This window comes from Mustelus asterias, unplaced genomic scaffold (genome assembly GCF_964213995.1).
Source record: "Mustelus asterias unplaced genomic scaffold, sMusAst1.hap1.1 HAP1_SCAFFOLD_92, whole genome shotgun sequence".
Lineage (NCBI taxonomy): Eukaryota > Metazoa > Chordata > Chondrichthyes > Carcharhiniformes > Triakidae > Mustelus > Mustelus asterias.
Window position 1 is genome coordinate 892,850 of NW_027590141.1, and position 13,659 is coordinate 906,508.

The following is a 13,659-nucleotide window of genomic DNA, read 5'->3' on the forward strand; positions in this document are numbered from 1 at the left end:
ACATCATCCAACCTGCGGAAACACCAGCAAGTTCACACCGAGGAGAGGCCGTTCACCTGCTCCGAGTGTGGGAACAGATTCACCCGGTTATCCAGCCTGCAGAGACACAACGTCATTCACAACAGCGAGAGACCCTTTAAATGCTCTGACTGTGGGAGCGGATTCAAAAGGTCTCAGGATCTGATGGATCACCAGCGCACTCACACTGCGGAGAGACCGTTCAGCTGCTCTCACTGCACAAAGACATTTAGAAGATCATCCCACCTGCGGAATCACCAACGAGTTCACACGAGGGAGCGGCCATTCACCTGCTCAGTGTGTGGGAGGGGATGCAGTGATTTATCCAGCCTGCAGAGACACAAAGTCACTCACAGCAATGAGCGACCCTTTAAATGCTCTGACTGCGGGAAAGATTTCAAAAGGTCTCACCAACTGTTGGTCCACCAGCGCATTCACACTGAGGAGAGGCCGTTCAGCTGCTCTCACTGCACAAAGAGATTTACAACATCATCCTACCTGTGGTAACACCAGCGAGTTCACACCAATGAGCGACCCTTTAAATGCTCTGACTGTGGGAGTGGCTTCAAAAGGTCTCAGGATCTGGTGTCCCACCAGCGCATTCACACTGAGGAGAGACCGTTCACCTGCTCTCACTGCACAAAGAGCTTCAGAACTTCATCCAACCTGCGGAAACATGAGCGAGTTCACACCGGAGCGAAACCGTTCACATGCTCTCTGTGTGGGAAGGGATTCAGTGATTCATGCAACCTGCGAGAACACCAGCGAGTTCACACCGGGGAGAGGCCATTCACCTGCTCGAAGTGTGGGAAAGGATTTAGTGATTCATCCCTCCTGCTGAGACACCAGCGAATTCACAAGTGATTACTGGTGTTGGATTATGCTGTTATTGCTGCTGTTAATCACATCCAGGACTGAACCATGTTCATTCTGACAGTAGGTGAAGTGGGAGGGTCGGAGGGTTTCTTTCTGCTGGACTGGCCAGTCTCACAACTTTGCTTCCAATGGGCTGATGCTCTTTGAGCCTGGGAGAGCACATTTCCACTGAAATGATCCACTAAAGATGATGAAGGACATTTATTTTATCCTGGATAGTAAAGAGTGCTTTTCCTACGACTAAGGTAGATTTAAAATAAATACAGAACTGAAAAAACGCAGCCGGTCTGGCAGCATCTGTGGAGAGAGAAACAGAGTTAATGTTTCACATCCAATGTAACTCTACTTCAGAACTAAAGAGAGGGAGAAATATGATGGGTTTGATGCTGCTGAGAAAGGGGGGTCAGATAGAACAAAAGGGAAAGTCAGGGATTGGTTAGAGGATGGGTGAGATTAAATGACTTTAACCTGGTGTTGTTAAAACTCTTACTGTGTTTACCCCAGTCCAACACCGGCATCTCCACATCGTAAAGAAACAAAGCATTGGTCCAGAGTAAGTGTTAATGGCAGAATAAAGGACAGCTCTATCTGGAAGGAAAAAAACATGAAAACAAGATGCAGACTGGCACTCAGCAAAAAAAAACCCAAAATGGAGGAGAGAGTTCAGGGTGTGAAGTTGTTGAACTCAATGTTGAGTCCAGAAGGCTGTAAAGTGCCTCATCGGAAAGATGAAGGGCTGTTTGTCCAGCTTGTGTTGGGCTTCTCCGGAACATTGCAGCAGGCCGAGGACAGAAATGTGAGCGTGAGAGCAAGGTGGTGAATTCTAATGGCAAGCAAGCGGAAGGTCAGGGTCATGCTTGTGGACTGAGCGGAGGTGTTCCACAAAGAGGGCAGGGAACAGGCTACAGATGAATTAAAGAGAAACCATTTGGATCCAGAACATTGTGAACATCCTTTTACTCTGGTTGTCTTTGATCCTCAAGTCATTTTCTGTTTGTTTTAACCATGTTCTGTTTCATTAATAAACTTTTATCAGTAAAAATTTGATTTTGCTGGACTTTTTCTGATTATATTGATGCACTTTCGGGAAAGTGGGTGAGAGGGGTTGGCAGGCTCTTTAACAGAAAGTGAGTCCCTCTGAGGTAATTGGCAAAGGAGCCAGAGGGGGAGATGAGATTTTATTTTATTTTTTGACACAGCGAGTTGTTCTGATCTGCCTGAAAAAAGATTCGATAGAATCTTTCCAAAGGGTAAAGACTTGAAAGGGAAGAATTTGCAGGGCTGTGGGGAAAGAACAGAGCAGTTGGATGAATCAGAGAGTCCTTTCAAAGAGATAGCAGGGGCACGATGGGCTGAACGGACTCCTCCTGCAGCCTGTCAATCTCAGCCTCCTGCTTTTGTGCAGGTTAAAAGGGACAGATTTCAGTGCAGCCTCTTCCCTGTATATGTATTGAAAGAGACGGGTTTCTTTTTCATTCTGAGAGACCGATATAACAATTGGTTGGAGGCCCATTTCCTACCGAGTTCTCCAGCACTTTCCTGTCTCTCTATTACTGCGATGCCCATGGCAGTTTTGCAACTGGGGCGCAGGCCTCATTATTCTTGGCTAAATTCAGCCCTCAGCTCCGTCGCCTGGCTGTCATTGACACGAGCAATGGAGAGACAGAAAGGTGCCCCAGGCTCAAATGGGAAGTCGAAATTTGGGGCTTTAAATGAATTATTAAGATCTCTGTAATGATCAATAATTTAAAGAAATGAATTTAAACCCATTGAGTAAATGAAAGAATCACAAGACAAAACTTCAAGTTTTATGACTTTTACTCTGACAAGCTGGAAGCAACAATGAGTAAACACTTTTTGTAGAAACATAGCTCTTAAGCTGTAAAATTGAACTTTGCCCTTTTACTCTTAACACACTCAAATATCCCACTCAATGGTTATGTTTTACTCTGCCTTGGAATGTTGACACTCAATTCTCCAAGAATGAGTCCGGCAAGGTGACTTTTCACTCCCCAAGAGTGTATTTCCATTGTTTTCCTTTTCCAGTCTGGCAACCTTTAATCCCAGAACTGAATTTCACAGTGATGGTTTTAACACAAGCAAGGTGAATCTTCCAGCCTTGCTTCACAATTCTCAGGAAATTGCGACCAACATTCAACATTGGAGCAGAAGTTGGCCATTTGGCCCTTTGAGTCTGCTCCACTGTTTATTGAGATCATGGCTGATCTGTTTGTGTTGCGTTCCACACTGCCATTCTACAGCCGATACTTTAGATTTCCTTATCCAACAAGAATTAGTATAAAGGCAAAATTCTGCTGCTGCTGGAACCTGAAACATAAACAGAAAATGCTGGACAATCTCAGCAAGTCTGACAGCATCTATAGAGAGATAATACAGACAGCATTTTGAGTCAGGACGATTCTTTGTCAGAGGTGAATACAAGGAAAATTGGACAAAATTTATCCTGTGAGGGTCAAGAACTGGGAAGCAATCTATTAAACCTTCTCTGAACCACTTTCAATGCATTTGTATCATTTCTTAAACAGGAGACAAAGCTGCACCGAGTGTTCAAGATGCAGTTTCAGCAACGCCCTGTATAACTGAAGCATAATATCTTTACTTCTTTGTTCAATTTCTCTCGTAATAAAGGAGAGCATTCCATTTGTAAGAAGTTTAATTTATTTGAACTAAGATTTATGGGTGTTCTCTTGTTTACAATAACCTCCCCAATCGTAAATCACACCAGGTTCCAGTGACTTAACCATATGGCAAGAAAGAACAATTTAATTGGTGAATTCAGAAAGTTTATTAACCATTAAAAACGTAACAAGTCAGAACGATAAAAGGCAAAGTATCGATCAACAGTTAATAGAGAAAGCTTAACTTTAACAATTGAACAGACTTCTCTCCATCCCTCTCAGACCAGGACATGAAGTGACCGCTCCAAAAACATGGATAACTTGTAAAACCAACAGCTCTCAACACCTCTTTGTAAACATCTCTCTCTCCACCTCTCTCTACCAAATTGCCTTCTCAAGACCACTTTTTTATACTTTAAAAATGCCGAAAGTCCATCTTAGCCAATTCCCATAAATCTTCAATTATAAACTAAAATAGACATGAGTTTTCAGATGATTTGAAAATAAATGAACTGTCTGCTGAAAGGGTTAACTTTTCTACAGAACCAAAAGGGGTGGGGAGTGAGCAGAAAAAATTGGCACACAATAATACTTCTTTGCACAAGTATAAAAATCAAAACAAACTAGATTGTAAACTTCATCTCTGAATTTTTTTGTTATATTCCATTACTTAATTATTTTTATTTGATCAGTTTTTTTAGGGATGGATAACTTCTGTTCTTTATAAACTGATTCACTCATTTTGTTTATTCTACATGGGCTCGGAGAATCAGAACCCAGACTTTATCATCCTTATCCTTTTTCCCCTTTTGCCACCACTCCCTCTGTTTTGCGGGAGGGTCGTGGGGTTTCCAATCAGACCGAATCATTTTATCATAAAAGTTAAATACTGCGGATGCTGGAATCTGAAACAACAACAGAAAATGCTGGAAAAGCTCAGCAGGTCTGACAGCATCTGTGGAGAGAGAATAGAGCCAATGTTTCAGGTATGGATGACCCTTCATAAGAGCTGTTATGAAGTGTCTTCCAGACTTGAAATGTTGGCTGTATTCTCTAATAATTTTATCGATAAGTTTCTTGTTCTTAGTTTCCAAACAGCAGGTAAGAGACCTGTCCAGTCCTCACTCGAGCTCTGATTTTTTCACTGGCCATGCTTGGGTCAGTTTATAACCATTAGAATCTACTCTGAGGTCTGCTTTTCAGTCCAGTGCTATTTGGAGTATACCATTACTGCACCGACTAACGGGTCACATGTCCCTCACAGGTCTTATCACAAATTTGGGATAAAATAATTTAAACAATGCCTGAGAACGCTTTTTAACTTCTTAACCAACTATCTGCCACTGTTTGTTGATTGGTCAGACCTCCTCTTCACAGATTCGGGAATCTCAGCCGCTGAACACCAGCCAGTCCTGGAATAAGATTAATTCTAACTCATTCTGAATAAATATTCCCACCAGGTCCTCTGTTGGGGCCCTGCTAAGCAGCTTTAATGGTCCTTGATTGCAGAAACTGAGCAGTCACAGGAATGTGGTCAAGATAGTCCAGTCCCATAATGCCTCACATTCAATCTGCAGTCCTTCAATTATAACAGAATATGTGGCTGTATGTAGCTGCCTCGGCCACGATCAGCGCCAAAACTGCCTTCCTGAACTGCTACAATGCCTGAGGCGTAAGTACACCCACAGTGTTGTTAGGGAGGGATTTCCAGCTACACATTCCAGACTTTCACTGGGCTGTAGGTGGATACCAGATTGATATATTCCATTCAACCACTCTCAAGGTGAGTTATTCCAATTCCTTTATTGTCCAGGACAATATATTCACAATATCTTTAAAACAGAAATTAAACATTCCCATTTGATTTCAGGTATTAACATATTCTGTTAGTTTGTTCTTTATTGTCGCTGTCAGGCTGGGGTTGTTCCCCTTGGAGCAAAGGAGGCTGAGGGGAGATTTGATAGAGGTGGACAAGATTCTGACAGGTTTAGATAAGGTGGACAAAGAAAAGCTGTTCTCATTAGCTGATGAGACAAGGACGAGGGGGGTCACAGATTTATGGTTTTGGGTCAGAGATGCGGGGCGGGGGGAATGGGAGGAAGAATATTTTGATGGAGTGAATGGTAATGACCTGGAACTTGCTGCCTACGAGGGTGGAGGAAGTGGAGACAATAAACAATTACAAAGGAAATTGGATGGGCTTCTGGGGGAGTTTCAAACAGAAATGCTGACGAAATATCTCTGAACTTCCTCACACCTTGTCACTCTGTGATCCTTGTGAAATTTAAAACAAGGTATTCGCAACAAGACTCAAAGAGCATCAGCCCATTGGAGGCAAAGTTGTGAGACCGGCCAGTCCAGCAGAAATAAACCCTCCGACCCTCCGCATTGACTAACTGTGAGAATGAACAAAATGCAGTCCTGGATGTAATTGAGAGCAGAAACAATAACAGCAGAATCCAACCCCTGTGAACTTGTTGGTGCCTCAGCAGCTGTGATGAAATTCTGAACCCTTTTTATACACTGAGCAGGTGGACGGTTTCTCCCCAGTGTAACCTCTCTGATGTCTCAGCAGGTGGGATAACTGAGTGAATTCCTTCCCACACTGAGAGCAGGTGAATGGCCTCTCCCCATGTGAACTCGCTGGTGTCTCTGCAGGTTGGATGAACGAGCGAAACCCTTCCCACACTGAGAGCAGGTAAACAGCCTCTCCCCGCTGTGAATGCGCTGATGTGTCCGCAGGACGGATGACCGAGTGAATTCCTTCCCACACTGAGAGCAGGTGAACGGCCTCTCCCCGCTGTGAATGCGCTGATGTGTCCGCAGGTCGGATGACCGAGCGAATCTCTTCCCACACTGAGAGCAGGTGAATGGTCTCTCCCCAGTGTGAATTCGCTGGTGTCTCTGCAAAGTGGATGACACGGTGAATCCCTTTCCACACTGAGAGCAGGTGTACGGCCTCTCCCCAGTATGAACGCGTTGATGTGTCTGCAGGTCGGATAACCGAGTGAATCCCTTTCCACACTGAGAGCAGGTGAATGGCCTCGCCCCAGTGTGAATTCGCTGGTGTGTCCATAGATTGGATAACTGGTTGAATCCCTTCCCACACTGAGGGCAGGTGAACGGCCTCTCCCCAGTGTGAATTCGCTGGTGTCTCTGCAAAGTGGATGACACAGTGAATCCCTTTCCACATTGAGAGCAGGTGAACGGTCTCTCTCCAGTGTGAACTCGCTTGTGTGTCTGCAGGTGGGGGAACCGAATGAATCCCTCCCCACACTCAGAGCAGATGAATGGCCTCTCCCCAGTGTGGTTGCGCCGATGAGCATCCAGCAGAGAGGGGTATCTGTATCTCTTCCCACAGTCTGCACATTTCCATGGTTTCTCCATGGTGCAGGTGTCCTTGCCTCTCCTTTGGGTGGCCAATCAGTTGAAGCCTTGTCCACACACAGAACACGGGTACAGTCTCTCCCCGCTGTGAATGGTGTGATATTTATTCAGGCTGTGTAACTGGTTAAAGCTCTTCAGTCAGTGCACTGGAACACTCTCACTTGAATGTGGAAGTGTGTTGGTGCTTTTCCAGTCACACTAATGTTTGAAATCTTTTCAAATCTTCCAGATTCAATGGCCGATGATATTCAGGTCCCAAGGAATATGACTCTGCCAGATCTAGACGTGACGTTCGAGATTTCAGCCTGTGATTCCTCTTTCAATATCCTGCAAAACAAGTTGACACAAGTCATCAGTGTCAGTACAGGATCGAAATTCAGAACAGACAATTCCAGTTTCTATGGAACATTCTTTCTCTCTCAATCCCCAAAAGCTGTAAATCTCCATCCCACACACTCTCCCTCCATTCTCACTCTGCTGTATCTAATATTTACCCTCCCAATTCTCCTGAAGGTGCTGATTGAGGCTGATTGACAGATCCATGCTCACTGCTTCCTGTCCTGGACACAGAGAGCTGAAAATCTCCATGCAGGCTGCCAGACAGATCTATGCCCATATAACTGGACTAACAATGTGTGGAATATACAGACTGGATTCACTTCCTTACCCTTCAGTTGCTGCAAGTCCCCAATTTCCCCCAGAATGAGAAAAGAAATGGAAAGGGGGAAACATTGATTTCCTCACAGATGTTGTCCAGAGGCGGAAGTTTCAATCATTGACCAACTTCCGCATTGTGACGGCAAAATGGAACTTAGCCTGAATTAGCCAATAGGAATAAGTCTGTTCCCATGTGACGTCCTGTGGTTCCAGTGCGCAGGCCCGGGCGAACGTCCACGGGAGCCCCGCCCCCACCCATTGTTCCCTTCCCCCTGTACCAGATCGAGCCAAGGTTTCCAGGCAACCGGCTGGCGGCTCCGGCCAGAGCGAGAAGCCGCTCGGTGATCTCCCCCTCCCCCCTCTCTCCACGGCGGCTGCTGCTCCAAAAAGAGACCCGAGAGCGACCGCTGGCGGCAGCCGCACTGCGCCTGCTCCGGACAGCTCGGCTCAGCAGCGCTCTCTGCGCCTGCTCCGGACAGCTCGGCTCAGCAGCGCTCTCTGCGCCTGCTCCGGACAGCTCGGCTCAGCAGCGCTCTCTGCGCCTGCGTGCTGGGCTGCCCGCTGAGGGAGTGGGGGAGGGGACTTTGCAAAATCTCTTCCCATCATTTTCTTCCAAGTCCCGCAGTTGGATTTGAAACAGAACAGCTTCTGTTTGTAGCTTCACCACAGACTCAAACTTCACCACAGACTCAAACTTCACACACAGACTCAAACTTCACCACAGACTCAAACTTCACACACAGACTCAAACTTCACCACAGACTCAAACTTCACACACAGACTCAAACTTCACACACAGACTCAAACTTCACACACAGACTCCAACTTCATCCTCTGGACAACATCTGTGAGGAAAACTCTTTCTTTCTCCCCCTGGGAAATACGGAGAGTTGTGGGACTCTGGAACTGGAATGAGAGCGAAATATACTGAGGGGGAAATGTTTGTGATTTTGTGGAACCTGTTTTTATTGTCTGAGCTTTTTAAAGTGTAATTTATCTTGTCTATTCAAATACTGTTTCTTAATGCATGATTCAGTGACAATTTTAGATTAATTTTTAAAGTAAAAATTTTTAAAAATGAAACATTGTCTTTCAGTTTATTCCATTGTGATTTGTGGGAATTTGTTTATTATAAGGTGACCATGAGGATCGTAACAACATTGATATGTCTGGTGTTGTTTTATGGTGCATATGATGTGGAGATGCACAGTAAGAAGTCTCACAACACCTGGTTAAAATCCAACGGGTTTATTTGGAATTACGAGCTTTCAGAGCGCTGCTCCTTCTCACCTGATGAAGGGGCAGCGCTGTGAAAGCTTGTGATTCCAAATAAACCTGTTGGACTTTAACCTCGTGTTGTGAGACTTCTTACTATATGGTGCATAATGGGTATGTTATTTATGGATTTGTATTACAGTTGATGTTGTTTAATTCCAGAATAGTATTGTAACTACACTGTATATTTTCTAGTCAAAGAGTCATCAGAGCACAAGATAAATCAATTCAGCAGCTTGAGTCCATGCCAAGTCTCTGTCGGGGAATCCACTCAGTGCCATTTTTCCTCGATATCCCTGTTCCCCAGCACGTTTAATTCCTTCAAGTGCCCGACCAATTTTATTTTGAAATCACTGGTCGTCTCCACTTCCATCACTCTCATCGTCAGTGAGTTCCAGAACATGATTGCTTGCTCCCCAAGTCAAGTTCTTCCGCACCCATCTGTATCTCTAATCATGTAATAAGAGTTCTGAATATTGCATACATTTTTAGTACACTAAATATGCAAATTTTTTATATGCTCATTTTTTATATGCTTAGACACAAGCCTGTGTGAAGATTTCGGGAATATGTGTCCTGTACATGAAACAGTCAGCACAGGTCTGTCGATTAGGATGAATCAGCACCCTCAGGACAATGTCTATTTCAGGTCCAGCAAAGTGAGAATGGAGGGAGAGTGTTTGAGATGGAGATTTACAAATTTTCAAGAATGAGAGGAAAGAATGTTCCACAGAAACTAGAATTGTCTGTTCTGAGTTTTTATCCTGGACTGACAGCAATGATTTTTGTGAATTTCTTTCACAGGCTATTAGAAGGGGAGAATTTACAGACACAAATCTCAACAAACATGACGTTAGGATCTGACAGTCACCCAATTATTCAGGATCTGAATACCATCGGCATTTGAAACTAGAATGGAAAATGTTTGTCTGTTCCTTCAAACTGATTAAACATCAGTGTGACTGGAAAATCACTGAGACACATTCACTCGAGTGAGAGTATTCCAGTGAACTGACTGTGGAAAGAGCTTTAACCAGTTACACAGCCTGGAAAAGATTGAAGGATTCACAGTGAGGAGAGACCATGTATGTGTCATCTGTGGGGTCAAACCTTCATCTGAACCTGGAGATGTACAAAGACACTCAGACCATGGAAATGTCGGGACTGTGGGAAGGGATTCAATTGTCCCTCGAAGCTGGAAACCCTTCGATGCAGCCACACTGTGGAGACACCGTTCACCTGCTCGGAGTTTGGAAGGGGATTTCGTGATTCATCCACCCTGAGGAATCACCAGCAACTTCACATCAGGGAGAGGCCATTCACCTGCTCTGAGTGTGGGAAGAAATTCAGCGATTCGTCTGCCCTGCTAACACACCAGCGGGTTCACAATGGGGAGAGACCATTCACCTGTTGTGTGTGTGGAAAGGGATTCACTCAGTCATCTACCCTGCAGAACCACCAGCGATTTCACACGGGTGAGGGGCTGTTCCCCTGCTCAGAGCGTGGGAAGAGATTCACTCACTCATCCCTCCCACTGACACACCAACGCATTCACACTGGGCCGAGGCCATTCATCTGCTCCGAGTGTGGGAAGGGATTCACTCAATTATCTGGTCTGCTCAGACACAAACGATTACACACTGGGGAAAGGCCATTCATCTGATGTGTGTGTGGGAAGTGACTCAGTCAATCATCCAGTCTGCTGGAATCCTGAGGCACCTCCCCCAATAAGAAACCTGTTCAATGCTCTGACTGTGGGAGCTGCTTTAAAACCTGAGCCGACCTGAGGGTCGAGCAGCGCATTCACACTGAGGAGACCCCGTTCAGGCGCTCTCACTGTGCAAAGAGGTTTAGAACATCATCTGACCTACTGAAACATCAGGGAATTCACACTGGGGAGAGACCCTGATAATTCCCACTCACTTTCAGCGATTTCTCATAAAACCTACCAGATTGGAAGCTTCTGCCTGAAATTTTATTTTCCCTCAGTTTCCAAACTGAGACCATTCACCTGCTCAGTGTGTGGGAAAGGATTCACTTGTTCACCCAAGCTGCTGACACACCATGGCAGTCACACCCATTAGTGATCTTTTCGATGCTCTGACTGTGGCTGTTAATTATATCAATAGAGGTTAAGTTTATTCAGATGGCGGGCACTGATTAGATAGTTATAATGAGCAGGTAAAAAGTGGGACTCACTAATATAGCTTGGAGTCAGAGTTGAACCTGTAATGTTTGATTCTGTGAACAAATCCAGACCAAATAAAGATTGACTCCGCCCCAAGGCTGTCAGGATTATAACATGGTAACAGAAAATGCTTGTCTCATGGTGAAGGTTGGAAACTAAAAGAAAGTATATTTCAGATAGAAGCTTCCAATCCCAGCAGCTTTTGTGAGAAATGACTGAAAGGCAGTGGGAATTGTCAGGGTCTGATTACCTGCCGATGTTCTCGGAGTCTGAACCTTACAACCAGTGGAAGAATGAAGATGTGGACACGGGTTACATCCCGATCAAGGAGGAAACAAGATCTGGCCTTGGAATTGTCACTTCCTAACACAAGGAAAATCAGCAACAAGGCATTTTCTGATCAGCCAAACTGCAAGTTGATAACTGCACTGGCACGGATGATTCATGTAAAGAATTCACTTCAGGTGGTTGGAGGGTAGAATCCCTGTCAATTGGTCTATGGGAGAAATCCCGAATTCCCCTCTGTGCCGGGCGATCGCCCTCCTGCTTTAAAGGGATACAATTAGTTCCATTTTCAGTCATCAATTATCTGATTGTTCCATGAAAAGAATTGCTCGAAGCAACAAATTATTGGAGATACCAGAAGAGGGTTTCTTCATGTGTAACATTTGTACTGAAGAAGAATAAACATCTTTTCCTTCGATTTGTTTTGAAACACTGTTTGTGTGAATTTTTGCGATCCCGGTCAGGACTGTTAACGTTTGCAGAGAAATTCGAACACCCAGTGATTAACTGAAAGAATTACATCACAAAATTCCACATTTTTAAACAAAAACAAACTTTGCTGTATGTTTAAATAAAATTTAAAAAGACAACACTACAAATTGAATACTACACGCAATAAAGATTTATGATATAAACCTAGTTCTATTTTTTTACCTCACCCCAAGAGTTTCTTTATACTTAACAATATCTTGAAGTTTCATTCACTTCTATTCCTAGGACCATCCCAAAGTTATGTCAAAGCTCTCCACAATTCACTTTAATTCTCCCCAGTACTCCAGATATTCTCCAAACTCCAAGAGTTTATGGGAGTCCATTCATTATCTTTTCCTTAAACAAGCCTCCAATTTTCCTTTAAGCTCTCAAACTGTGGACTCCTCTGTCCAAACATTGGCTTCACTGCATTCTTGCTGAGGGATTTAAATGTTGGAAACACCCCTGGTTTTTAATGGTCCTCCAGGCTTCTAGCCCCACAGCTGGTTCACAGCTCCTGATCCCACAACTGGTGGCTTCCAAGCTAACTGCAGACTGTCCGCTGGAACCAGGTCATTGATTGGAAAGGACTCAAAAGGTTACGGGGAAAAGGCATGAGAATGGGATTGAGATTTATCAGCCATGATCGAATGGCACAGCAGATTTGATGGGCCGAATAGCCTAATTCTGCTCCTATATCTTATGGTCTAAATCTAACCATGGCTCCACCCTCAATCACATATCCCCATGGTAACAGAGACCAGGTGGAATATCTGACAGATATTTAGCTTCAAAACTAAACCCTTTTTCCCTGAGCTCTGAATGAAGAATTCACCTAACAAAAACAGTACAATAATTGTCAGACCCAATCTCTCCAGCTAAAAGATCCAGCTGACCTTTTACAGTTCTTACCTCTGGAGTTTTGACTTCTTAAACCAACACGGGCCATGCTTTGTGACTGCGAATTCCCTGAGGGTGTTTTCATCAGATTCTCAATCCAGGTTTTCCATTTTTTAAAAGCAATTCTTGCAACTAATTCTTATTTCTAAAACATAGGAATTATGAAATTAGATTTTTGGAACAAAAACAGGAAGAACTGGAAATGTATCACCTTCATAATATCCCATTTAGAATATTACAATGTACAACATGCTGTATATCTTAACAGCCATGATCTTATTGAATGGTGGAGCAGGCTCGAAGGGCCAAATGGCCTCCTCCTGTTCCTAAATCCACTGTTTTCCTATGTTGATCTATCTTATAACCTGTGCAGTCGGGAATGGGTTAATGAACTTTGTCACACTTAAGCATTAAGACCCAAACTCTGTGATTTTGTTGAGAACACTGCAGAATCCATGTTTTTGTCAGAGTCCGGTGTTTTTCATGTCTGTGCCAGATAAAAGGAATAGCTATTCCTCTGTCTCCATTTGTTATCAAGAAATGCGATTAACCCAGCTCGAAATAAGCTAAACAGTCTCCATTTTTATGTACCTTTGTTTAACACGATGGAGTTGACATGTATGCCTTCTGTCTTTGTATAACCATAGATTCATATATATATATTCATCATACGTTATTCATCTTATCCTGATATAAAGTATTATACAAACCTGTATGTAGATTAGTTAACTTGTTTGTGCAAAACCTGTGATGTTGTTTCAAGAATATAAATGATGAACAATCGTGGCCTTGGAGATCGAACAAACTACGCAGAGGAAGATACTGCTAAAACAACAAGAATCTCACCATGAACAATGACAGCCATCTCAGGTTTTGCAATGTAATGAGGGCGGGGCCCGGGACATATATAAATTCTGTTCTTACTTGTGTTCGATGAGAAGGCCTGGGTCCACCGTTAGGAAC

The 13,659-nt window shown here is 43.9% G+C and overlaps 1 protein-coding gene and 1 pseudogene across 1 annotated transcript in view; one reads left to right on the plus strand and one right to left on the minus strand.

Annotated features, from left to right (window-relative positions):
- LOC144484110 (uncharacterized) overlaps window positions 1-13,659 on the plus strand; it is a 162,904-nt pseudogene that overhangs the window by 139,378 nt on the left and 9,867 nt on the right.
- Window positions 1-13,659, minus strand: part of LOC144484124 (uncharacterized) — an 89,664-nt gene that overhangs the window by 12,591 nt on the left and 63,414 nt on the right. The window contains 2 exon segments of the mRNA XM_078202673.1: window positions 6,058-6,161; window positions 6,163-6,922. Coding sequence (XP_078058799.1) covers window positions 6,058-6,161; window positions 6,163-6,922 — 864 coding nt within the window.